The sequence below is a fragment of the Pteropus alecto genome, unplaced genomic scaffold (assembly GCF_000325575.1).
Source record: "Pteropus alecto unplaced genomic scaffold, ASM32557v1 scaffold114, whole genome shotgun sequence".
Taxonomy (NCBI): domain Eukaryota; kingdom Metazoa; phylum Chordata; class Mammalia; order Chiroptera; family Pteropodidae; genus Pteropus; species Pteropus alecto.
The window spans coordinates 3,716,738-3,742,539 of NW_006435793.1; the positions used below are offsets into that span (position 1 = coordinate 3,716,738).

The 25,802-nt window shown below is 37.6% G+C and overlaps 1 protein-coding gene across 2 annotated transcripts in view; it reads right to left on the bottom strand.

Annotated features, from left to right (window-relative positions):
* Positions 1-25,802, bottom strand: part of TDRD7 (tudor domain containing 7) — a 61,214-nt gene that overhangs the window by 14,812 nt on the left and 20,600 nt on the right. The window contains exons 6-12 of one of the 2 annotated variants that reach the window (XM_006911555.1): positions 24,443-24,660; positions 15,299-15,885; positions 11,648-11,834; positions 5,887-5,998; positions 3,949-4,151; positions 2,818-2,952; positions 747-833 (exon numbers count right to left, since the gene is read on the bottom strand). In XM_006911555.1, the coding sequence (XP_006911617.1) occupies positions 747-833; positions 2,818-2,952; positions 3,949-4,151; positions 5,887-5,998; positions 11,648-11,834; positions 15,299-15,885; positions 24,443-24,660 (1,529 nt within the window). The remainder of the gene's footprint in view (positions 1-746; positions 834-2,817; positions 2,953-3,948; positions 4,152-5,886; positions 5,999-11,647; positions 11,835-15,298; positions 15,886-24,442; positions 24,661-25,802) is intronic. The other variant, XM_015589062.2, reaches the window with a different exon arrangement.

The following is a 25,802-nucleotide window of genomic DNA, read 5'->3' on the forward strand; positions in this document are numbered from 1 at the left end:
AGGAGGGTGTGAGACTCCCTAAGGAAGTCGGAACTCTCACAGGGCTACAGCCTCAACGTAAGGGGAACTTTGGAGAGCAACTGGGCAATATTTAGTGCAGCTAAAGATATGCATTCCCTATACCCAGAAATTCCATTCCTACATATGTACCCTGGGAGATATGCACAGGAAAGTTCTTGGTAAGCGCTGTTACCTAAATATCCATCATTGGGAGAATGAAGTGGTAACGCTGACATATTCATTCACTGTTATATCATACAGCAGTGAAAACAAATGAACTAGAGCTACACACGTCAACAGGGATGAATCTCACAAACATAAAGAATGAAAAAGTATGTCTCAGAAGAACCAATACATTTTACTATTCACATACATTTTTAAAATATTTATTCATTTAGTTATATTTTACTCATTTTTTACTATATTCTATATACATAGTCATTTCTATATTTCCACCACCTATATATGAAAACATATAGATAGTAAAAATGTGTGCATATAGATACACATATAGTAAAAGAATAAAGAAATGAATAGGAATGAGGAATATCAAATTCAGCTGGCTGCTCCCCCAGGGGTGGGAGAAGAAAGGGGGTGCATGGAGGGAATGTCGACCATGTTGGTCATGTGTTACTTCTCAAACTGGCGATGAGTACATAGGTGCTTATTCTATTTTTTTAAAAACTTGTTTGTATATCTGAAATATTTCATAAAAAGTTTAAAAAAAGTCAAGTGACTGATTTTACCTCAACTCGTAACCATTTTCCTTTGCAATGGAAGAGGCAGATTTTCCCACAGAAGGGTAAGGAAACGAAGTACTCTGAGGTCATGTGCTACAAAACAGAATTGCATGACACTTTTATTACTCTTAGCAAAGAGTATATTGCTACACCATTAGAAAAACAACGCTGTGGCACAGGCCAACTATTTCACCCATATGTAATCAGTGGATGCAGGGCATGTCCAAAGGGTTATAGAATTTCTGCCTTGTTTCTCATACATTTGTTGACGGTGGTGATCTATTCTCCTTCCTTGCACATGGCTTATAAATCAGCTCTGTTAAAATATCTGAAAATGTCAGTGTGGAGGTCAGTATGATTCATCCAGGGTCTGGTACCATCAGTTAAACACAAAGAGAGAGGATGAATTTGACAAAGGGGAGGCCAACAGGCTGGATGAAAGTGAGGAGGTCGGGCTAGCTGTCCAACCTAAGACCTCTTCTTTTCATCTTTTTACAGATAGATTCAAAAATAAGATTTTATTTCCAAAACAAATGTTATCAACACAAATATGGATATCAGTGCCAGTGAAATGCCAACACATGATGGCATAGGTCTCTTCGACCTCCTCTTCTGTTGCAGCTTGAAGCTGGGGACTTGCCATCATGTCATCATGCCATCATGGTCTCTTTCCTTCAGGGTGAATGTGTGTATTCGTAGGTCTCTTCGACCTCCTCTTCTGTTGTAGCTTGAAGCTGGGGACTTGCCATGGTCTCTTTCCTTCAGGGTGAATGTGTGTATTCCCCCCACAGCTAATGTCTCCACTCAGGTAACAAGAGTACTAGGGACTATGAAGAGTGCATTTCACTGCCATAGGTCATAAGCACATACGTGCAAATGAGTCACTGGAATCAGCTTCTCTGGGTGTCTCAGATTTCTCCAAGACAGATTAACAAATCAAACTTAAGTAATGTATATATACCTAAAACATCCATAACACAGAAAGAGATAAAGCTATAGATCTAATGCCTCAATTCTAGGCTGTAGTTTGAATACAGGTTTAACCTGATTTGGCAAGTACTTTGGATTACCTATTCTATGTAAGACACTGGATTAGGTACTACAGTATCTAAATGAACTAGGTACTTACCAGTGCCAGGTAAAGCTCGGTCTCTGCCTTCAAGAAGCCTACACTTTAGTACAGCAATAAATCCCCAAATAGTCAAAACTTGATGCTACTGTGTAAGTGCCATGAGGTGCTCTGTGTGCTTTGCAGGTTAGAGGGAAGGGTTTACGTCCAGGGATGAGAGGGCTTGGGTCGAAGTGGCATTAGGGTTTAGTCACTTGGGAACTACAGCACATTCTGGATTATGACTACAATGTCCTACTAGAGGTAAGGAAATCACCTTAGAACCTTAAAACAAAACCTCTACATATCCTGATTCAGAAAAGAATTATCAGGGGGATCATTTCATAAACTATATAAATGTCTAACCAATGTACCATATGCTTGAAACTAATAATAAAATAAAATGCTAAAAAAAAAAAAAGGAAAAGAATTAAAGGGTAAGATGCTTTTTAAATAAATTTCAATTGTAGAACCACATATACCACATATACTGAGGTGGTAGGTTCTCAGGGACTGTAAAGAGCTTGGGAGTGATGCCTTAGAAGTCTTATTTTACTCCTAAATTCCACAGTCTCACCTTTGCCCAAGGCAGAGGAGCCAGCTGGCTCTAGCAGACAGACACAGGCAGCTGCACTTAGGATCATCAACTGCGCCTTGTAAATAACAAACCTACTGGTTGTTGAGCACTTAGTATGTGCCCCACACTGTGCTAAGCAGTCTTACGACTTCTCCATGCGACAATCCTATGGGTACATACTATTATTATCCTCATTTTACAACGCAGAAACCAGTGGGGTGTTGTTGGTTTTTGTTTTTTTGTCTTTTGTTTTAAATTATGCAGTCTATGGTTCTTAACCCCTATTCTAGAAATTCTACCTCAAACTATTCAAAAGCTACTCATACAATTTAGTGACCACTCTGATTTGCAATTTTAAGACAATTTTAGAGGTGGATGATGCTCTGCCATACCTTACAATGGAAGTAGTCTTCTATCTTATGCAGAAGGTCATTGAGCTTGTTCAGACCCTTACAAGGTACCTGGCAGTAGAGTGTGCCATCAGAGCAAATATTAGTTACTCTGACATTTGTGTACATGGCATCAACCTGGAAGGAACAAAGGACACATCAAGGGTGCTAGAGAACAAAGCTTGGCTTTTACCTACCTAAGGGGTATCTACCTAAATATCTCATTAAAAGTCTTTGTATTTTAAAATCTTCTAAGCTGGAGGATAGATAGGATAGAATGAAATTCATAACTTAAATGTAAAAAACTAATTTAGATACCTCTTTCCAAAGGAATATCTGATATCATTTGTGTCAGGCACAAAGTTGATATTTTATATACATTAACTTATTACCACTATCCATCGTCCGAAAAGCTGAGAATATCCTTAACTTTATTTTCTCCCCATTAATTTAGAAAAAGAATTATTACAGAAAGCATATTTTTGCAACATTAACAGAAATAAAAATAAAAAACTCTCACCAAATCAACCCCATTATCAGTCTACTTTCCAATCTATATCCACAGGCAACATGAATTTTAGTAATTTTTAAAAACTGTAATCATAGTAAAGGTTTAATTTTAGCCATTTTTAATCAGATCCTAATATAAAGACAATTCACTGTTGTTCTACTTTTCCCAATGTAGCTATGAAGCTTTTAACATGATCATTTTTAATATCTCATCCTACTCTTTAAAGAGGCTGTTCTATAATTTATTTAAAGGTTTCCTTCTTTGTGGACATTTATGTTCTTCACATTTTAAAAATGTTAATGTTAATAATTTAATAAATATCTTTATTAATCTAATTTTCCTTTCTTTTGTACTATCCTTCCCTATTAACTTTGCAAAATAATTCCATATAAAGTTAATATATGCTCATTGTAAAAACTGCAAAATTAAAAAATTCCAATTCCTAATAATTACTTTTTATGTTTTGGCATTTTTCTCCCTTTCCAGCCCTCCCCTCCCCTTTTTCTCAATACATGTGTAACCTGTGTCTATGCAGTGTTAGTCTAAAATCTACCACATTCTTTTCTGATAACCTCCTTTCCTACAATGTGCGTAACAGATGACAACAGTGGGCACAGTGGTACCTGAAGGTGAACCTCTAATGACTGATCACATATAGCCTTTAAGCAGGTAGCATTGATATTGACGTCATCGTCTCCTGAGGTATCGTATAGAACAACAAGTGGAATATCAGCTTTTTCAAGTATTTCCACTGCAAAGATCTTCCCACAGGTTAAGGATTCAACCACCTTCACTAAACCAGGATCATCACTTAGAACTTCCAACCCTAGAAAATATCAAATATTTAAATTTCTATTTAATTAGCAGAATCATTTTAAGATAGATTGATTGCATTTTTTGGCAACTTATTACAATTATGAATCTACTATAAATTCTTAAATTTTAGAGGGAAGCTTTGTTTTACAAATTTTCTTTATATAGCCTACCTTTAGGTTTTCAGATATGTTATAATGTGACTGCCTGTTTTGAATGATTACACTAAGGCAGGCAATCTTAAAACAAGAAGAAAATTTGATGATCAATCAGAACTTCTACCTTGGCAGAAACAGCCTTCGCTTTATATACAAACACATATAAAAACAACAAAAAAAAAGACTAATACATATGTTACCAATTTATGTTGCCAGTCATATATTTGTAATATTCTTCCTAAAAATATACCTTTGACTTTTTTAATTTTCTAAATATACACAATTATTTCTTTCTCATTAAATAAACATGCATTCACTGGAAATTTAGACAATAACTTTTTCTTTCTTTCTTTCTTTTCCATTCTTTTTCTTTCTTTTCTTTCTTTTCTTTCTTTGCACACCAAGATACCAAATAATTGCCTGACTTATCATAGAAAGATTAGTGTTTAACAAAATATGGGTATCAGGTGAATTTTATTGTAGTCTAATTACTCTTTAAACTCTTTGAAAATTGTAATTCAACGTATCGTAAATGTGATCGTATATGTACGACTCTAAATTAATCTACTAAAATTAGCTCATCATCTCCCCAATGGTACTATAATGTCTATTTCTATATTTTCCCCCTTTAAATCCATAAACAAAAGCTCACAGACTCCCTCTGAGCCACCTTTCTCTCATTCTTGTTCTGTTCTCCAGACATATAACTTTACTGCTTTTATCAAACCTTTCATTTCAGCATTCCAAATCTTGTCCTATGCTCTTGATAAGTTCTTTTCAAAACTAATTCCCACAGGTTTGTAACAGGCTTTTAAAATTACTTGAGATTTATCTCACAAATAGAGTCAAACCCAGCTTCTCTGACACAAAGACTTATCCCTGATAGGAAGGAGGGATTTCTTAACAGGGCTAATTTTCATGAAAGAATTTGGATCATTTTCTGAACTGAGCTCAGGGTCCCCTGGCATTACGCGTACACATTTCAATGCCGTTCTTCATCGTTAACATGGCCACTGCATCCTCCATACTTTCCAGTTATCCCTACAATGCCACTCTCACACACGTGCATTCCTCTATGCTTCCCTGAGGAGGAAAGACCAGCACAGTGATATATCGACTGTGCCAGAGACTGAACATGACCTACAGCTGAACTAGCGCTTGGACACACGAGGGTGTGTTACTTGGTAATAAGCAGCACCCACAGAGTCCATCTCAGTGGGAATGAAGCGGAGAGCCACTTTACAACATGTTGAACATGATTTAAACTGATCAGATCCCAAATACAGGGCCTCCAGCAGTTGTTACTATGGCAGTTAGAACAACAACAAAAAATCCTTTGAGATGGCTACTACATATTTTTATAATAAAATAAAATATATGTTACATATAACAAAAAATATAGGAAAAACATTATCACATTTTCATAATGATCACATCTGACATAGACTACATTAAACATTAATTTAAACCTTTCAAGAAATAACACATTATGAAACCTTGAGATACTTAGTATCTAGGATTTAACCACCCAAAAATACAATGGTAGTAATGTATTGAAATGGAAAGAGCTTTAGAGAAAGTTCCTCTTACCTGCTAGCTTACACTTTGTAGCTTGGAATGAGAGTGAACAGAACTTGGGGTTCAATTTGTATGCTTTGCTCTTTTCAACATGTTCACTAAATCCATAATCAACATAGCATACCTAATAATAAAAACAACAATGTTTGGGTTCAAATAAAATTCTTTATCCTCACTTAAAAAAAAAACCACAAAAACGCCTGATGCACTTAAGTGCCTCCATTTTATTTCATAATCATCACATTAAGTGGCAGCACACTACCTGGGAAGTGCCTGAAGAGGTGCCCCTTACTTAGCCTGGAAAAGAAAGGTAGGGCTGGGTCCAGGGAAGCCAGGCCCCACTCCTCTACTGTGCCTTTGTCAACAGGGAGAAAAGGAAAGACTGCTGAACTCTGATGCCCTGCTGTTGCCAGCTTCTCAGCAGCGCACCCATCTGGTTCTGCCAGCTCTGGCTGGCCTACCCTTCCGTTAATGCATAATGCCTGCATCACCTTATTCCTTCTTGATTTACACACTTCCACTAAGGATTTGCATCCTCAGGCAACAGTATCTGCTTCTAGAGAGGGCGTCACTCTGGTGGTATTTATCATAGTCTAAATCCCCAAAGCAGCACTTGTGATGGCTGCTCTTGGCTACTATGCTTCCAGGGACCGAAATGATTTCTGTCGAGGACAAAAATGGTGTCATAGCTGAGTAACATTGAATTCTACACTGTAAATATGGGTAGGACTTCATCCAGCTCAGCAAAAGGCCCCAAATCTTCTGGACGGAGTTCTCTTTGCAGAAACCTGCAGGACACTTTCTCACCATTAATAAAGATCATTAAGAGCCTGGATATTATTTTTAAAGTATTAATAAAACCTTCATTTGAAAAGGACTATATAAGTAAAGCCTTTTTTGAAAAAAATAAAACCTGGAAACATTAAGCTATGGTTTAGACTGATAACTAAGAATCTGAGAGAAAGTGGTGAAAAATGTAGTATGATTCTCTAATTAAGGCAGACAATAGTTATCATCAAAACAAACAAAAAACACAACAAAATCCAGAGCGAAAGCATAGCAAAGAAGGATCAAGTAATAGAGAATTCTACTTAATGCAGAAAAATAAAATTCACAGCTTCTTAGTACTAAATTATGGTACTAAAAGTACAAAACAAAAATTCTCCCAGCAGAGAATCTAAAGCAGAGAGACACACACACACAGACCAGTAAAGCCTTTCCGTGAACACCCGATAATTGTATATGTTATATTGAAAAGGATCATCTCTTAAGAGTCCATATCTTGACTCAATGCTCCCTTAGACCTAGATCTCCAGAAGGGTTCCTGTATCAGCCAGCCAGCCAGCCGTTCAGTACACTGGTTCATTTTTCCAATCCCAAATTAGCACCTGTTCTCCCTTCCCACAGGCCTCAGGACTCAGGCAGCTTTTGTTTCCTTTAATAGCTACTACCACCTACAACTTGGTTTCTGCTCTTCCCAGACCTAAAATGGAGATAATATGATCCAACGACAGGAAATAATATGTGAAATCATGATTCCTGGGGAATGGAGAATATATTCCTAGCATCAACAGACTAAAGAATAACTGCTCTATAATCTTCAAAAGGTTTCTGTGATGTTTGGAGCTTGTTTCTTTTTTGAATCATGGCACCATATATTTGTATGGCAGCTGAAGTTTATAAAACACTTGCCCATGGATTGCCCAGTCTGACTCTCACCACACCCTGCCCTGTGTCCTTTGCTCTGTGAGGAGTGGTGAGGAGTGTTTCTCTAATGCCCTGGGAGCAGCACAAGCAGGCTCATATCCAGGCGTCAGGCCCCAGTCCATTCCTGATTCTCTGGCACCATCAAGTGGCCAAAGGTCTCACAGCCACCTGAGTAATCAGTAGACATCACTGGATGTGGGTCTGGGTCAGGTCAAACTGGTACCAGCCTCAGCGGGTGACCACATGTTCCTTTTTCTCACTCATCAAGGTCTGGGGGAAGCAAGGAGGGAATCAGTACTTGCTGTAGGCATAGTACCATTCAAGAGAAACAAGACTTGCTAAGTAGCTGAGGTTTCTCCAGATAAAGGGAAAAATTCACCCCTGTCTGGTTCATGGGAGGTGTGGGGAACAACATCAGGCAGCTTTTGTTTCCTGATTTGCTACAACTGCTGCTGTCTTGAGAGCTTACTACTGTACAGTATATCAAGCTACCCTAGCTATTCGTAACGCCAGCCCGCGGCTCTCAGCAACGATCAACAGCTGGTCGCTCCCTCCTATATGAGACTCTTTCCTGTTCTGGCTTCCACGATCCTGCCCTCTTGGTTTTCTTTCTTCTTTGGCTATTCCTACAGTCTTCTTTGCTTCTCTAATGCCCACCATCTAAACGGCGACGTGTTTCAGAGCCTGGTTCCAGGTCCCCTTCTCTTCTCTATGGGTATTCTTTTTCTAGGTGATCTTAACCTAGTCCCATGACTTCAAATAGCACCTATATGCTGATGCCTCCCAACCAGATATATCTCGAATCCTAACTTCTCCCTGAGCTCCAAGCTCATCCATGTGAAACCTGATAGCTAATCTCTAACCTGACAGGTCCTACAATGTCTTAATTCTCCTATACACTGGTTCTTCACCCTGACTTCCCAATTTCAATAAGTGGCACCACTCTCCACCCAATTGTTTAAGTCCCAAACCCAGCAATCCTGAATCTTCTCTTTTCTTACCTTTCTCATCCAGTGAATTAGTATCCTATCAGTTCTACCTCAAAATACACCCTGAAGGTGTCCTACTACCTGTCTCCACTACTGCCACCATAATTCAGGTTACAAGTTACTTACTAGCTATTGCAATAGCTAACTGATCTTACTTTCCTTCTTTGTCCTACTATAATCCATTCCCCGCACAGGTTCTGGAACAATCTTTGAAGCCAATAAACCAGATCCCATCTTCCTGCTTATTCTTTCCTTTACTGTTATCTTCTATTACAGTACCCTAGTTATTTTCTTCACTGGTCTTAAACTGTCTCATTTATTTATGGTATACTTGTTCATTACCTGTATTTTTTCACTACAGTGTAACCTTGAGAACAAAGACTTGTTGTCTGTCTTGTCCCCCTATCCAGAATAGTGGGGGCGGGGGGAGAATGAAAAGTTTATCAAGCAGATACTAGCATGATGATAGAATCCGATTTTACAGGTAAGGAATCAGAGAAGTTGAATATCTTTCCCGAGGCCACACAGCTAGAAACGGCAGTGCTGAAACTCAAACTCAGGCTTAAGTGACTCCAGAGCTTAAACTCCCACAGTAAAAGGAAGGAAGGAAGGGAGGCCCAAGTGATTTTTGTCCTGTGGATTTCAGACTGGGAGATATCTTTGTGGAGCATTTGCAGTATTTATTGTAAACACTGTTGCACTGTTAATGAGTCACTAGAGTTCGTGTACAGTTTGTCTCTTCATAAGCAATCTCTATGCCTTCAAATAGCTTAAGTTTTATTGAACTTTCTAAAGGCAGAGAAATCGTCAGGAAGTAGAAGTTTACCTAGGAACATTTGGGCCAATTATCTCCTATCAACTAGAAGCCACTCAAGTTTCTTAATGAACAGAAAGCAGTGATGGGGCCCCAGTGACTGGGTTCTGATCACCTAGACTTCCTGCCCGCTGCTGCACCAAGGTTTCTGAGATATGCTAACTCCCCAACCCCACCCTTTCCCCCAATATCATCTCTCCTCCTGGGGTCCTGACCTTCCACTGAGGGGCGCTCTGGCTTTTGTTCTGGTCCCCTCTCCCAAGCATTTCCCACCACCACTCCCCCAAATACAAGTGTGTTAAAGGTTGACCCCTTTGTGGTTTTCTTTCCCAGAGGCAATGCCAGTGAAGACAGGGGCTCTTTATCGGAGAGTTTTCATACATGTAATGTCTCCAGGGACGGGCATTCCAGATACAGATAGGGAACAGCTAAGCAGAGTCTTTGGGGACCAAGATCTCAAACTCCAAATCATTTAGTCCAATGCCTTTGCTTTGTAGACCCAGGTGGGGAAACTTGACCAAGGACACACGTCCATTAAACAGACAGAGTCGAGACTAGTGCCCAAGTTGCTAATTACACTGCTCTCCACTGGTCCAGTTATCAGCTTGGTCCTTAACTTTTTCTAGATTTTTCTTCAAACTTTATCTAAGTATAACCTATATTGAATAAAGAATGCCCATTTAAAGTATAGTTTGATGTGTTTTGAAAAATGTACATACCCACATAATCACCATAATCAAGATAACAGACCTCGTCTGCAGGTCCAAAACGTTCCCTCTTACCCCTTTGCAATTTACTTGCCTCCACCTCCTATCCCAAATCACTGATCTGTAACTACAGATGAATTTTACCTGTTCTCAGACATTATTGCTATGGAATTATTCAGTGTAACTCCTTTCTGTTAAGCTTCTTTCACATGATGGTCTGTGAGTTTTTATCCATGTGACTGTGTTTTCAGTAGTTCATTCCTTGTTATTGTTGAATAGTATCCCATTATTTGGGTAAACTACAATGTGTTTATACATTCACCTGTTGTGAATATTGGGGTTGTTTCCAGTTTGGGACGATTAATAATAAAGCTGCTACAAACGTGTGTACAAACCTTCTTGTGGACTTACGTCTTCTCTTGTGTAAACCTTAAGTTTCATATGGGTATTTAACTTTATAAGAAACTCTCCAACTCTTAGGCAGTTTTCAGTTCTTTTAAGTCAGGTCAAATTACTTAAAAGTTTTATCTCTGTAGATTTGGTTAAGGAATTTCCTAAATTTCTCTGTGAATGGCAAAAGGTAGGTGGAAAGTCAGGGCCTCTCCTACTGAACAAACTAGGTAAGAAACAGAAGCATCCCTTCCTGACCACCTGACACTGCGCTTGGAGGCAGGGGTTTCAGGGGAGAGCACCTGATGGACCTAGGCCTGGGTTCATGGAATGGTTATTTGAACTTAGTAACACAAAAGAGAGTATTTGCCAGGGGCTGACGCTGGCACAAAGGACAGGTTTTATTTTTTAATTTTTAAAAATTTATTCTCAATTATAGTGACATACAATATTATATTAGTTTCAGGAACAGGTTTTATATTATGAAACAGAGGCCAAAGAAATAGAAGTGTATTTCTGTGCTTGCAAAATCTAGACAAAACTGTATCTTGAGGGCAAGAGCTCTAGTTCTGTCTCTGCACTGAGGGTACGAAGGGGCAATAGCGCAGAGGCTGACCACCAGGAATGTGGCCAAATCTGGGAGTCTTAGAGCCTGTTGATGGAAGAGACTGGTGAAAGAGCTCTCTGATCTTCCAAAATGACTGAGAGGGCAAGACTCAGAGCACATTTCGAGTCCTGTTTGGGGTTCTCCTTGGCTGACGGTGGAATTGGGGAGAGGAAGAATGTCTTTTACTCTGATCTGTATTGCTTCCCTCACTCCAAAGTACTGACCTTAACCAAAAGCCCACAGAGCTCTGATTAGTATTTATTATATATTCCTGGAGAATGGGAATAAAGGGCTCTTCCTGATTAGGGGTTACAGATACTCCAATGGAGGAGAATTTTTTTTCCTTTTTTTTTTTAACTAAAACTCTAAGATAATATAACTACCACTACTTAAAAGTCGACGGCGTTAATCTTTTGTAGATATTATCTTTTCAACTTCTGAAAAAAACTAAATACAGTTTATTTATCGTATCCTTAGGATACACCATTAGAAGCAACATTTTATTTGAAAATATATGTGCTTGTCTTCATAATGCTATGACAAAGTAAACAGTGCTTGCCTTTATTTTGTTCTCTTCTGTTGAGATGATCTGTGCCCGTAACCAAGCGTCCTCCTCAGCATTTACAGCCAGCAACTGCCCAACTTGCACCGTCTGGACTGGCGTGACCTTAGAGTTCTTACTGTAATACTCCTTCATCTCATCTTCCATTAACTCCTGAGCAGCAGAATAGTCTTTGCCCACATACCTGAATTAGTTAAAGGAAGAGAACGTAAATGAAGTAACGTAGAAGGAGGCAATCTATACGAATTCATTAATATTACTGTTTTTCTACTGCCACCTTTGGTTCCAGTCTCAGACTTGCTTATGTCAGTAGCGAGAATGTGTATTTATCAACATTTATATCTTGATTAAGGAAAATACAATATTGTAGAGCTGATGCAAAAAAGAACACGGTCCAACACACCACAAAACAGAGCAATTGCTCGACAACTATCCAGCAGCTGGAGAATCTTCAGGAGGATAAGGCTGAGGAAAGACTCCAGGGAAGAGAAGAGAGGAAAACACCGTGGAAAATGGAGACACCAATGGAGGCCAGAAAACCAAGAGTTGACTTAAGATTTGACTAAGGTTGCTGTAGATCTTTGCAGATTACTGGAAGAGCATCTAGTTCATCCTTTACCTAGTTCAATCAAGAGCATCTAATTTTGCCTTCACTAAGGCTGGGTCTGAACAAAGCTCAAGCTCTGAAAACCAATGAAATTTTATCAGAGAAATATAAAGCCTTACACACACTAAACACAAGTATGTGATAATCCCTCCCCAACTTACTGAACAAATTTAAACACATTACAACAAAATGTTGAGTTCTGACACCCTTAAAAGAGATAACATGTTCTAGGTAATACCTTTTAAATTGTTGCTTTCTGAGAAGTATTTTTTCAGAATTTCTTTTAAATCTCTTTCTACAATTTTCTGCTGTTGACAACTGCAGTCACCTTGTCCCAATTCATGCTATCAAAACATACTATTTCCCTTCTGCCACAAAGAGACTATTTTATTTTTGCCTTTTGGTCCCCAGAGACAATTCCATCAAAGGCCTCCTTCCAGGATGTAAAATCTCGTGAGTCAAGGTTGGCTCCTTTAACAGGAGCTGTCTCAGCCATAGTATGAAGGGTTTTTAGCTAGAAGGCTATGCTGTCACCCGGCCAGGGAACTGGGGGATATGCCATAAGTACACTGTTCTTTGTACTGTTCTAGTTTTTACCTAGGGTCCAAGTAGTCCTATAGAACATTAAGAGATTACTCCTTTAGGAGTGGTTACATGTATTCTTGGTAATTATCTGCAGGGCAGAAGACACCATAGTCAACTTATGTGTTACTAGAGAAAAAAAAGTTTTAAAGGGTCCTATACAAAATGGAAAAAATGCCTCTTTTGAGGTAATGGCTATTTAAAAAACCATTTATTACATGCATATTATTCACTCCAGAAACAGCTGTAGGAATGAATTGAGCTTTACAAATATTAAAGCACTGCGTGGAATGCAGCTGCATTCTTGGTTCTAAAGTTTCCTGGAAGACCTGTAATTCTGCCCAAGTGCCCATTTCCTGGGACCCGTTGTCTCATGGGACCTGCTGTAGTGCCGCTACAGCCTTGGGAACTCAACTGGCAGAGACCCGGGCTGCAGCTCGTGGTTTGGTAGACTTCCTAGCACAGACTCCTGCCAGGGAGGAGGAAGGTGGTGAGAAGCAGCACAAGATCTGCAGGCAGCTTCTGTCTCTGCAGCAACCGGCAGAAGAGGATAGCTACACAGCTTGGGTGGAGTAGTGGCATACAGTTGGTATGACAATGGGGAGTCGCAAGAATGAGGTCACACATTGTCCCCAAATTACCTGAGCAAGTAGACAAAGAATGAAGGTAGGCCAATTTAGGTATGCCATAAGTATAAAGTTTTATAAAGTTAATTTTTGAGACTGGAGACAAGAGATTCCCACACTTGACCTGAGGATTCTGCTACAGTGCCTCTCTGGACTCTTTATGAGTTATAGGACTCATAAAAGAGCCTACTGCCTGCCTGGGTTACAATGTAGGTATAGAACAGGTCTCAGCCAAGCTGGAATTTGTTGTCTTTAGGGCAGTGGGGGATGCCAATGACCTAGGGTCACCCTAAAAGAAGACACTGCCTTTCTGCTGAACATGCACAATGCTGGCTCCGGCATTCAAATTTACACTGGAAAAAGGGATCTAAATAATCTGAGGACCCTGGACCTAATCATCCTGGAATAGACTGGAACCCTCCTATTGAAATCCTCGACTCATCCAGATTCCTGCCAAACCTGTGGTAAGAACATCAGAAATCACATGATTGACCTAGGCTCGTGCTGGGTATTTGGTCTCTGACAACAGGACCAATGACCACTGACTGGTAAGAGATACGGAAGGATCCTGCCAAGGCGGCAGATTTAGATTTTTTTTAAAAAGAATGTCAAATAGTAAAAGTTAGCAATGTGCTCAACATCCTTCCTTTACCTAAATTTATTAGTGAACCATAGTGGGTCCCCTAACCCTTAGCAATCTATTTATATCTTCAGGTCATACTGCATCTTAGAATAAAAGCTTTATATGTTTACTACCCCTGTACAAAACAAGCCTTCTCCAAAGTTTCTATACATTCATCTAGTTTGAGCATCCCAAGATACTTAATTCTCATTACATTATCCACTCAGACTTAGTTTGTTCAAATAGAAGAGCTTTGATATTTTTGATCTATTCTTTCATTGAAGGACTTTATTTTTTGTGGTCTTTGGGCATTCCCAGCTCAGCTGACTCTCTGGAGGAGTAACAGGGCAAACCATAAGGACATTTCGGTTGAAGAAGCCTGGATTCGTTCTGTTTCAGCCTTCTCCTGTTTTATCCAGCCACAGTCACACCCTAAGCTAATGCCTTGAGAGATCCAGCTATATCCTGAGTCAGAAACTTCAAACTTCAATATCTTCTATGTATTCTGTATTTTCTCCAAAAGTCCACGTCAAGTATCTGGAGCTAGGCTGTTTTTTGTAATTCCAATTGTCATTAGCCACTTAGACAATGACTCCTCCCAGGCAATGATATCGAAAGGCTCAAAACTGAAGCACCTTTGGGTCCAAGGTCTAATCTGATGTATTATACTCTGAAGGTGGTACTTAGCTATTTCGAATATTAAGAAAGGCCACAGAACCCCAGATTAAATAGTATTAACTACCTAATGGATGACTTGCTTTTTCTATGGACTAGCTCTTTTGACATATATAGTTACCATTATGTTTTTGATGTAGGTTTTTTTCCACGTTCAGAAAACATTATCATTCCAGTTTTTAAAACTGTTAGTAATTTTTTCTCATAAGTTATATATTTTGAACATTTAACAAATATTAAGATTGTATGTAGAGATTAATCTTTTTAAGTACTTCGATGCTCGCCATCTACTAGGAGAGACAAATATATTTATATAACCATATGTAGAAGAAATAAAAACTAAGTCTCTTAGGAGATACAAACAAAAACAGTTCTGGCAGTTGGGAGAAATGTGCAAGACATGAAAAAAACAATATTTTTGTACTTCATTATAACTCTATAGAACTTAGAATATATTATTCTTCCTCAACCCCCATGTGAAGAATAGCCAAGTAATAGTACACCAGGGTACTAAAGAATTAGAAAATACAACTTGCCTGATAACCACTTCGTTTGTGTTGCTCAGTTCAACCACCAGTACAGATGGGGATGCCTCAGTTGGAATGATTAAGGGAGGAACTGTTATATTCTCCATAATGGTATCAGCAGTTTCGGCAATGTTCTTTTCTATCTGCAAATATTCTTGTTCAATCATAGATTTGATATCGCAATCGCCATGTGCTTGCCCTGCATCCTTCAGGACTGTGTCAGTGGGCGATGGAAGTTTAGCATAGAGAATGGCCTTCTGGGGATTTCCAGAAATGTAGTCTATGGTGCATACATCAGAAAGCGAGGAAAGATTTTTTAAGGCATCTTCGGGGAATTTCACTTTGTACATGGCCTCAAATGCTTTTGGGAGTGCACTGGCCCAAAGACCACTTGAGTATTTCACTAGCAGCTCTCCAACTCTTTCTTTAAAATCTTCTGGCATAACTGTTGGACACCCTTTTGATGGTGGTATTTGTTTTGGAGCAGGTAGTGGGGATGGAGGCACTTTTTCAACATCCAGTTCACTTCTCAAAAGCTGCTTTCTCTTAGCTGGATAAAGGAGCAAATCTTGACCACCACTGCAAGGTTTTTCCACCTGAAATTTTTAAATAGAGCAAATGAAAATGACTATAAACAACCTGAAAATACATTAATACATTTTAAATTTGCGAGCAACGCTGTTTTACTATTAAACAAAAGAATATCATGAACCACATTTCAGAAATAAATGGAAATAAAATAGTATTAATTTCTCTTGTGAGGTATCTGGACTCCAAACCCTAGGAAATCATGAATGGTTCTGCCCAGTGCACCATACATCTCATTTAGTTCTCCCTGCCAAATTCAAAGCAACGGCATACAAAATTGACTGATTACAAGGTTGAATGAAGCTATGAAAAGGTATCAAAACAGTCAGGAAGAAACCACTGGGAAGAAAGCTAGGAAATATTTAGATAAAACTGAAGTGCTCTCTCTCTTCTTCCTGCAATATCCTGAGAAAACCCTCAGCTTCCCATTGTTTAGAAAAAGACACTCCAGAGATAAGGTATCGTTTTTACAACCATTACAACAGAAAGTTAGCTGAAAGTATTGCCCTTCCAATGAACAATGGAATGAACAATTGCCTGGCATTTGTATGTCATCAATTTCTAATTTTATCTGCATAACATTCCTGAGAGGCATGGCAGATTGTCATCTCTATGTAAGAGAAGAAAGAGAAACTTATGTATGGAACCATTTTCTCCAAGTTCTAAGACTTTCTAATACTAGACCAGGGATCAGCAAACTACAGGCTCCAGCCCAATGCAGCCTGTTGCCTGTTTTTGCATAGCCCATGAGCTAAGAAATATTTTTAAATGGCTGAAAAACTCAAAAGAATTATTTCATGATGTGAAAATTATATGAAATTCATTGTAAAATTGTTTTTTTTTCTTTTAACACAGCCATACTCATTTGTTTTCTATTGCTTTTGTACTGCAGTAGCAAAGTCAAGTAGTTGTGCAGATAGTGGGTGACAGCCACATAGCTCTTGGCCTGTAAAGCCTTAAAAATTTATTATCTAGCCCTTTACAAAAAAGTTTCTCAACCTCTGATTAGACTGAAGTTAGTATTTACAGGTTTCTGAAATGTTCCTATTTTGTCAGATCCTGCTTGGCTATTCCTTGGCTTCAATTTAAACCCTTAGGAGAGTATTCCAAACCATTAAAGCCAATAAGAAGTCTTTTCACCCCTCAGAAGAAAAGAATATTAAAATATGCCAAGTGGATAGCTTGTTAGCAAAGAACACTTACTTCATTCACTTCATTTTTAATATAATGCTTAGAGAGAACATAAATATGTATAAAGAAGGTATTCTCGTCACCAGAAGTTTAATAGTAAAAAACAAACCAATCAACCAGTCAAATTAATATTTAGATTCCTTTCAGTCTGACTACATATTCTAGATGATATGTGAGGATGAATATTAATATAAGCATAAAACATTAGGCTTTTCTCTTCATTTTCTTCTGCCAGTGTGTACTGCTTAGGTTTCAAGGGCTAGAGAAAATTTTCTTGCCTAAAAAAAGCATCAATGAAAGAGATAATCTAGTCTGCCTTTAGCATCTGCAGGCATTTCCTATCACCATTGGTGGATTTCTGTGACACTATGGATGGTACAATAAATGACAATCGAAATTTATGTCCCTAATTTGAAGCCTCAGAGGGACACAAATATTCTAAATACTCCTCATATTGCTCACAATGGTTAGTCCGCCTCCTGTTTTTAAATCTGGAATCTTAAAATGCCAATCTTCACTATGCTTTATGGCACTTGACAAAACACAATATAGATTGAGTATCCAGAGAAGTTTGAGAAACATAATTTAAAAGCAAATGGAAAAATAAAAAGAATTCTATGTGAGTTTTTCACTTTGTCATATAAAATCCCAATCAGTGTAATTTTAGATTTAGACACAGCAGTCCTCCATATCCAAAGCTGAACCTCTGGGCTCATCTTAAAACCCTTCTTCAGTCTTCACCTAGCAACCTCTTCTCAATTTCCGTGGGTCAGTCTTAGTTATCTAAAATAACTCTCACAAGCCCCATGCTCCACATGGCTTCTTCTAACCCAAAAGAAGATAAGAAGGCTTTTTCAGGTTTATGATCCTTTTCTTTCCAATGAGTGAGCGGAGAATATGGGATACTTCAATGTTTGTTTAATAGTCTCCCCAATTCCCAGTCCCAAAGCTTCCATTCCCATCTGGGCTTTAGATGTAACCAGGACCAACGCCTACCAACATACTTTATCATACCTCTAAACATGACCTCTGAACATGACCAGCACATTGAGTTCTTCTAACTAGGAATTACTATCTCAGAAGATATGAACATTAGGTCTATTTAATGTGAATTGGTTCAGGGAAAGGGTAGAGTACCTTTTTTTTTTTTTATTCCTGACCTTTATTCCAGAATAATGCTTAAAGAGCATTTGGAATTAGTAAGCTTCCAGGGCTGTGTCTGCAGCATTTAAGTCAAGCTCTGTCAGCTTATAAAGTAGATTTTTGACCAACAAGCCTGAGTTTATCCAAAGTCCAAACAACAGCCAAGCAATCATATGAACTAGAAGATTTCTTCCTTTAGCAGTTTTTTTATTTTTTTTTAATTTAAAGTAAACACACCCCCATCCCCAAATGACTAGTTCCTTGAATTGTAGGCACTTTCCAATGTGCTTCTTCTTGATCTCAAGAGGCTAGTTATGTGCTTAAATTCTACTTTGTTCTCCAGTGATCTGGCCTCTTTAAATCAAATTAGCATTTACTAAACATACGCCTGACTTTTAGGAACTGAAACTGACACTAACTGAAGTTGATCTGGATGTCTTCCAACACATTAGGCAAATACTCATGGATAAGTTTAGTGATATGGAAAATATACGTGATCCACATACTTCATTAACCTAATCCTTGGAGAATGAACGAAAGGTTACTTCAATTCAAAGGAAAAAATCATGACACTCATTTAGAGTTAAAAATGCAACTTAAATGTAATGTTTTTTCAACAAACTTTTGTTTTAAAATTTTTCCTATGAATGAAATCTGCTTTTCCCAGGCATTCTACTGTGATCATCATCTTTCTTCCATAAAATGTGTCTTTGTCTCTTTTAAATTTTCTGGTAAATGGGCTTAGGAAAGAAACCTACTACTATATCTGTCCCCAGCCTATGAGAATCTCCCCAAAGGTAAGGAATTGCTATAATATGGGTTACAGCAAGGTGTCCATTCTTCACTGTGCTCTACTGCATATGACCAGATTTACAAGTTGATCTCCTGTCTCATCCCCCAAGGTAGAACAGCTATCTTCTGGTCTTTGGAAATGACCAATGTAAGTCAACAGCTACTTGAAACATGGCTTTTATTTTTCCTTCCTGTGATAATCAGCTAATAATTTCAGTTGGATCTCTCAGGAAGGTACTTTTACAGCTTCTAGTTCTTTTAGTCTACTGGATTCAGGTATAAACCTGAGGAGGGGATCAGGTCTCCTGTTCTGTAGAAGACTCAGGATCAAAATCCTGCCCTTTTCCTCTAGATTTTCTTTGATTTATGGTTCTATTTTTTCTTTGGTTTTGGATGTCCACCCCCAAAAATCAACAGTCCAATGATTGGCATGACCTGGAATCCCATATATTTACTATGTATGGACCCTAACCTCCACCTCACAATAGGAGAGACAGGTAGGTAACATAAAAGATTAACTCCTTATACCACAGAGTTCAAGCCATCTCCTTTGACAATCATCAGAAGATTCTGGTATCTAATACACCTTACACTTTCTATCCCCACAAGTTCACTACATTTAGCTTGATTTCTGCCTCATCTGGAATTACAACTTGAACAAGATACCTCTCTCACACCTCTCTGGGTTTCTGTAAGTTTGGAGTAGACAGATTAGGTTTGGTAGATGCGAGATCCAAGGACTTAAAACATCAACTTCTTCAGGAACTCTATATGTTCACACGAATAAAACTCTTCATCCTATATGCCTAGAAACTTTCTTCTCCTTAATTCTAAGAGGTCTTAACTTCTTCCTTTCTAATTTACCTGTGCTGCAAACTTAAAGTTCTTGAAGACAAACTCCTTCAAGTCTATGAAGGCTGACCTGTTAACTCTGCAGCATGGGCCACTGAAGTAAACTTACTGTCCCTTATAGAACTAGAATTTTCTTTGGGATTCTATAACAGAATTGGTATTGTCCAATTAAATCGTAATTTCCAAAGCAGTTGTACAGGTCTCATTGAGCCGGGTTCATTTCCATTGGCTAGTGGTTCTTTGTGTTGAAGCTTGAAATAAAGTTCTAAATTCCATTTTATCTGGTCACTACCCAATACAGACTGGAGATAGAACAGCCTGTCTGCAGTTCACTGAGGCTAGTGATGCAAGCCCAAGATAGTCACAAATGGTTGTACTTTCTGTTTAAGAAAGTACAACTGTTTGTGGCATGTTCAGCAGAGATTTAATCAAAGGTAAAGGTAAAGTTACCTTGTAGAGGATAACTCCTGTTTACAAACCGTCTACCCAGAGAAACTCTTTCTCTACTATCTTAGATGAGTAGTTTCATAGACTCTATATATTTCAAGGTTCATACTCTTTCACACCCACCCCTTTTTCTAGTAAGAACTTTTTGTTGATGTTGACTGCAATTACTCATATTAGGATAAACTTCAAGTTGTTTTCTTTCCACATGGCCCAAGGTTAAGCACTTGCTCACAGGTTCCTCCAGAAAGACAAGGGAGTCTTCTCCTGGTTATGTGTGCACAGCTTTTGGGAATGATCTTGGCTGCCATCTGTGGCTTTCACTGTGCATTCTAGGCTAAGCTGGTACTCTAGGTATGCTCTCATTACCTTTGGTTGGCAGTGGGTGGGGGTGATCTGTTCTTTTAAGATGGCAGAAACTCACTTCATCCTGAAGTTTCAATTCCTTTGATTTCAGTCATTCACTGCTCATTTTTTTTTCAATTTAAACTTTTGTTCTTCCCTCTTTAGCTTTTCCTTTGTTTTCACTGAGATAAGTTCCTTTACAGAGCTTCCTGGACACGTCTCTGGTTTACCAGTGAGTTTTAACCTGCTTTAATTCAAGCTGGGCTGCCCCTCAAAAAATAACAGCTGCCTTTTCTGAAATATCCGTCATGTTTCTAACACTGTACTGGAAGCTGCTTTTTATCATTGGTCTCATTTAATTCTAACAACCCTATGAGATGGGTAGAAATCGTCACATTTTAGAGCTGAGTAAGGCCCTGAGAAGATGATTTGTATGCTGAAATTAACATAGCTAAGAAATGGCAGGGCAAAATCCTAACTGCAAAGCCCAGCTTTTTCTACTGCACTATAGAGCCCTCTGAGTAGTTTCTCTGTTTTAAGTTCCAGAAGAACAACATCACATTACTCCTCAACTTCTCTATTCTGATTTTGCCATCATGCTATTCTATCTTTCTCCTATGCAGATGTTCACTGAAATTAAATTTAAAAACTGTTCCAATGTGTTCACTGCACATTTCTTTTTATTAGTGAAAAATTAGAAAAAAAATTAGATTCCCATTAGATATTACGGCTATACTTTCAAATCTTTCGTTTTTCTCTGCTGTTTCTGCTGACATTGCTATACAGATTGTATCCATACCATTTAGTCTGAGGATACATCACTGCTGTTTGATTTATTTTCACTTCCTTAGAAATCCAACACCAAGAAGTGTTGCTGTCTTCTCCGGAGACCCAACGGGAACTGTTACTTAGATACCAGTATTCGTGGCTTATAGGCTTACCCTCTTGGGTTGTCTTTCCAAGACAGCTTCTGCACAATTTCCATTCCCCTCATAGGTTGCCTAAAAAGATTACTATGAAACTGGTTCATCTTTGTTAATATGACTTTATATTCTCTTTAGCTTTCAGAAATTTCAGTCCACATTTTGTTGTCAGAGAAATCAGAATGGTTAAGAACAACAGACTCAAGGCATCCTTCTGTCTGCATCCAAATGTTAGCCAGTGTCCTTGTGAAGTGGCTTACAGCATAAAGCTGATTAGAACCTCTATGAAGGTAAAATTTCAGAGCTGCTAGTTTGTCCCTGAAGCTGATGCTGCCCATTCTGATATTCAAATGGAAATCCCTACAAGTGGTTTTCTGTAGGTGGCAGGATGATGAGTAATTCTTATTTCTTTTATTATTTTATTTTTTCAATCATTTTTAAATAGGACGTTTTATATGATTGGGGGGAAGCACTTTTTTTTTTAAAGGAATACACTGTACCTAGATTTCTTCAGTTATACGACAAGCCATTTAGAGAGATACACATTACCAAGTCTTTCTTTTCTTACCCTAAATTTTCTGTACTGTGTTAGAGATTGTCTGACCTTGCTTATAGTAGCATCAGCCTAAGCATGCTATCAGTGTTTCTGCTTTTCAGTAAGGCGAAAAGCAAGAAGTCAGAACAAAAGGAAAATAACCACGGCGTAACTCTTTAAGACCGGGTAAAAATAACTACGGTGCAACTGTTTAAAACTGTTTACCAATAGGCTGTTAAAAAAATTCAGACGTTAAAATATTTTTTGAAAAATATCAGTAGACATTGGTGGTTTTTGGCATCCTAGACACAAATGTTCATACCTAACAATTTATAGTGATTGCATTTAAACATTTCTACTTAAAGTTAAGAGACACAGTATACAGACAAAAAAGGTATATTATATTTCTGCTTTACGTTCCACCCTCACTGCTGGACAGAAAATAATCATGCAACAAAGATGAAGCTGAGTGCTGAAAAAAGCAACCAAAAAATAAAGTCAGTTGTTTCAGCACCTGAAATTTAGTAGGAAACCACTCATTTTAGGTAAAGTTTTAACATCGAAGTGATACTCTCTCACCTATAATCCTACCAAGAGAAATTGAAAAGTTTCCCCAAAAGCCATAAATTAAGCCATACAAATAGTAATTATCATGGAGTATATATATATATAAAAGTAACCAGAAACATAATACATTAAGAACCTGTGAAGTTGATTTTTAAAATTTTACTCCAAAGATATCTTATTTGTTAAAGCTTAATGAGTTATATGTATTTTGATGATAAAAAAAAAGGCTCTAAGTTTGTTGAAGGCATGTTATAAGTTCATGATGCCTATGGATTTAAAAAGTAAAACCAAATGCATTCCAAGAAGGAGCTCTAGCCCCTGAACCTTCAAATCGAGCACCCTTGAAAAAAACCTCAAAAGTCCCTTCCATATTAGGATGTCTGAGGGGGTAGGTACATCAATGCTGCTGAAACTGCATCCAGAAAATTCTTCAGAAATCCAGAAAGAGTAAAAATGAAATGACTGAATAGTAACCTCGGGAATTCCTATTATACTAATAAATCCCCCATTCCACATAAATTGGGGGTAATATTCTTATGATCATTAAACATTCTTGCCTTTCAAGTAGGGGACAGCCGCATTTTCAGAATTTGGTATTTATTCTGGTTCGCACTGCATATTCTAACACATCACATTGCCCTACTGTGTTCTTAGCACTTAAGGCAGTGACTGGTACCTGCAGGTGCACAGTAAAGGTGTATGAACACACAGGATGAATGAGCGAGTGAATGGCTCTAATGCATGGGACTTGAGTGGGTGTCAGTGGCCTAGAGGAAAAAGTGGTTACAAAAATATATGCCGTTTTTAGGCCAGGTGCTTATAAAGAGGGAGTGGATGACATTTTGCCCAAAAGAGTTTGGCCAAAATATATATTAAATTAAAGAAATGAGGGCCCTCTAATGAACACTGATCATTATGCATATTTAATTTTAGGAGCTTAGAATCACCAAGTAGTTGCTATTGCTACCATTTAAAATAGTTACATTGTAGAATATATTCTATGTAAATAAAACATTAAGAAACATTGAAAAGTTATTTTAAGAATCTAGTTGTTTCTATCTCTGGCTGAACTAAAATTTCTAATAAACTATTCTGGTCCCTCATTTTATTATAATAAACTCTCAAGTAGGAATAGGTATGAAAATTAATTTCAGCTCACTTTTATTTTTCTCCAAAGAAGTTTGTAAACATTTTAAGTCTGAAAACTACATTAATTTTAAAATAAAAATAAGTTAGTCTATAAATTATTAAAACAACTAAAGTATAACTAAATATATGTATTTAGTTATATATTTATATATTTAGTTATATATTAGTTATATTAGTAGTAATAATATATAACAAAATAACTGCAATTTGTTCAGCTGAATGTCTTTAAAAATACTCAGGAACAAGCATATAAAATTTGAGGCTAACAAAAAAAGTTTTATTACCAGTAAGTTCGTTATTAAAATGGGTAAGCTATTAGTATCTATTAGAAGAAGTTCAATACAAAATGGTATACATATTATCACATATTAAATGCATTTTAAAAATAATTTAAAACAAAATATATAATAACGGCAATTATAACACACGCAGCTCTTAACCTTTGACATACTTCTCTCATAAATAAGAACCTATATGTGTTAATATTAGAGATAAAGATTAATGAAGCAATATTATGTAAAGTGCTTCATGCTCCCTGGATAAAAGATGATATGACTAATAACTCAAAATCTGAAAGCAGGGCAGGGAGGAGGCATCAGGAAAGAGAAACAAGGAGAAACATACCGTGCATATATGAGGCCAGTGCTCAAATTGTTGTAAAATTTCTTGATTAAGTTCTTCTTTATATAACTCTTTGTAAAAATGTGGAAGCTTAGATATCCAAATGCCATTGTTATGCTTGTTTAGTATTTCCTTTATGCGGTTTTGAACCTCATCCATTTTATAAGTGTAAGAGGCAGGAGGCGTGACATTTGGTTTTTCAACAGTCTGATTTAAATTATCTTTAAATTAAAAAAATGATAGAATTAACCAAAATGCTTAACAATTTAGATTATCCCCATTACTTAATATTTGTGTCATCAGTCTTTGTTATACTTCAGGCTCGTGAGGGGTCAAGGGATTTAGAAGGGAACAGGATTAGGTAAAGTAGGACCAAGACAACCTCATTCCAAGTTTTAATCCTAACATAACCAGCAGAGTCAACAGCCACCCACAGAGGAGACCTGGCCCCTTTATTTTGCAAGGGTGCTTCATGGTTTAATTTAAATAGAATAATCTTGCTTTGTAAAGAATAATGAAATGTATTATTCAACTGATCATCTTCTAACTGCAAGAAAGGTTAAATTTTAGATAATAAAAAATTGTCCAGGTTTTAGGATATAATTAATTTCTCTTATATTAATGAGAAAAATAGTTAAGCGGTACACAGAAGTTCAAAAAATTATCTACCTACAATAATCATCCTAGCCTCAGTTTATAAACATAAAGGTTTGAAGCCCACAGGTTACTATTAATGACTTGTTTTTTTTCCCCCATTCAAATAATTTATCTTTTATGAGTGAATATTTATAAAGCATTGATCAGTTCTCTTACTCACATTTACTTTTTATTTAAAACTTTGAATGCCTAAGTTAGCATCATAAGACAGTAAAGAAATTTGAGTGTTCCGTGTAGCTGACAGTTTGGTATTTTAAGAACTATGAAATTCATTCCAAATCTCTTCTCAATTTCACTGGTATACAGATCAGAGTACATTAAAAATTACCAACCATAAACAAAATATTTTCATATTTTAATCATATAGGATTTTTACTGGGATTCAACAATTTTTATTTTATTTTAAACTGCCTGGTATTGACACACAGGCTGGTTTGGGGACACTGGCCTCTGAATAGGCCAGGAAGTCAAAGGGGGAGCTGTTCCTTGGAATGGCTGGATGCTGACTCTGCTTTACCCACCACAAGGCCTGAGACATGGCCTTGATGAGACTTAGTTTGGCACAGCAAACAGAGGGCCTGAGATGTCCAATATGTCTCCTATGAAAGGCAGACCTAATTTATTTAAGTTCTTCCCAAATAACGATATAAAAGGACCAGGAGGAAGAAAAAGATGAGTTTCTCAGAACTGGCCAGGCCCCACATTT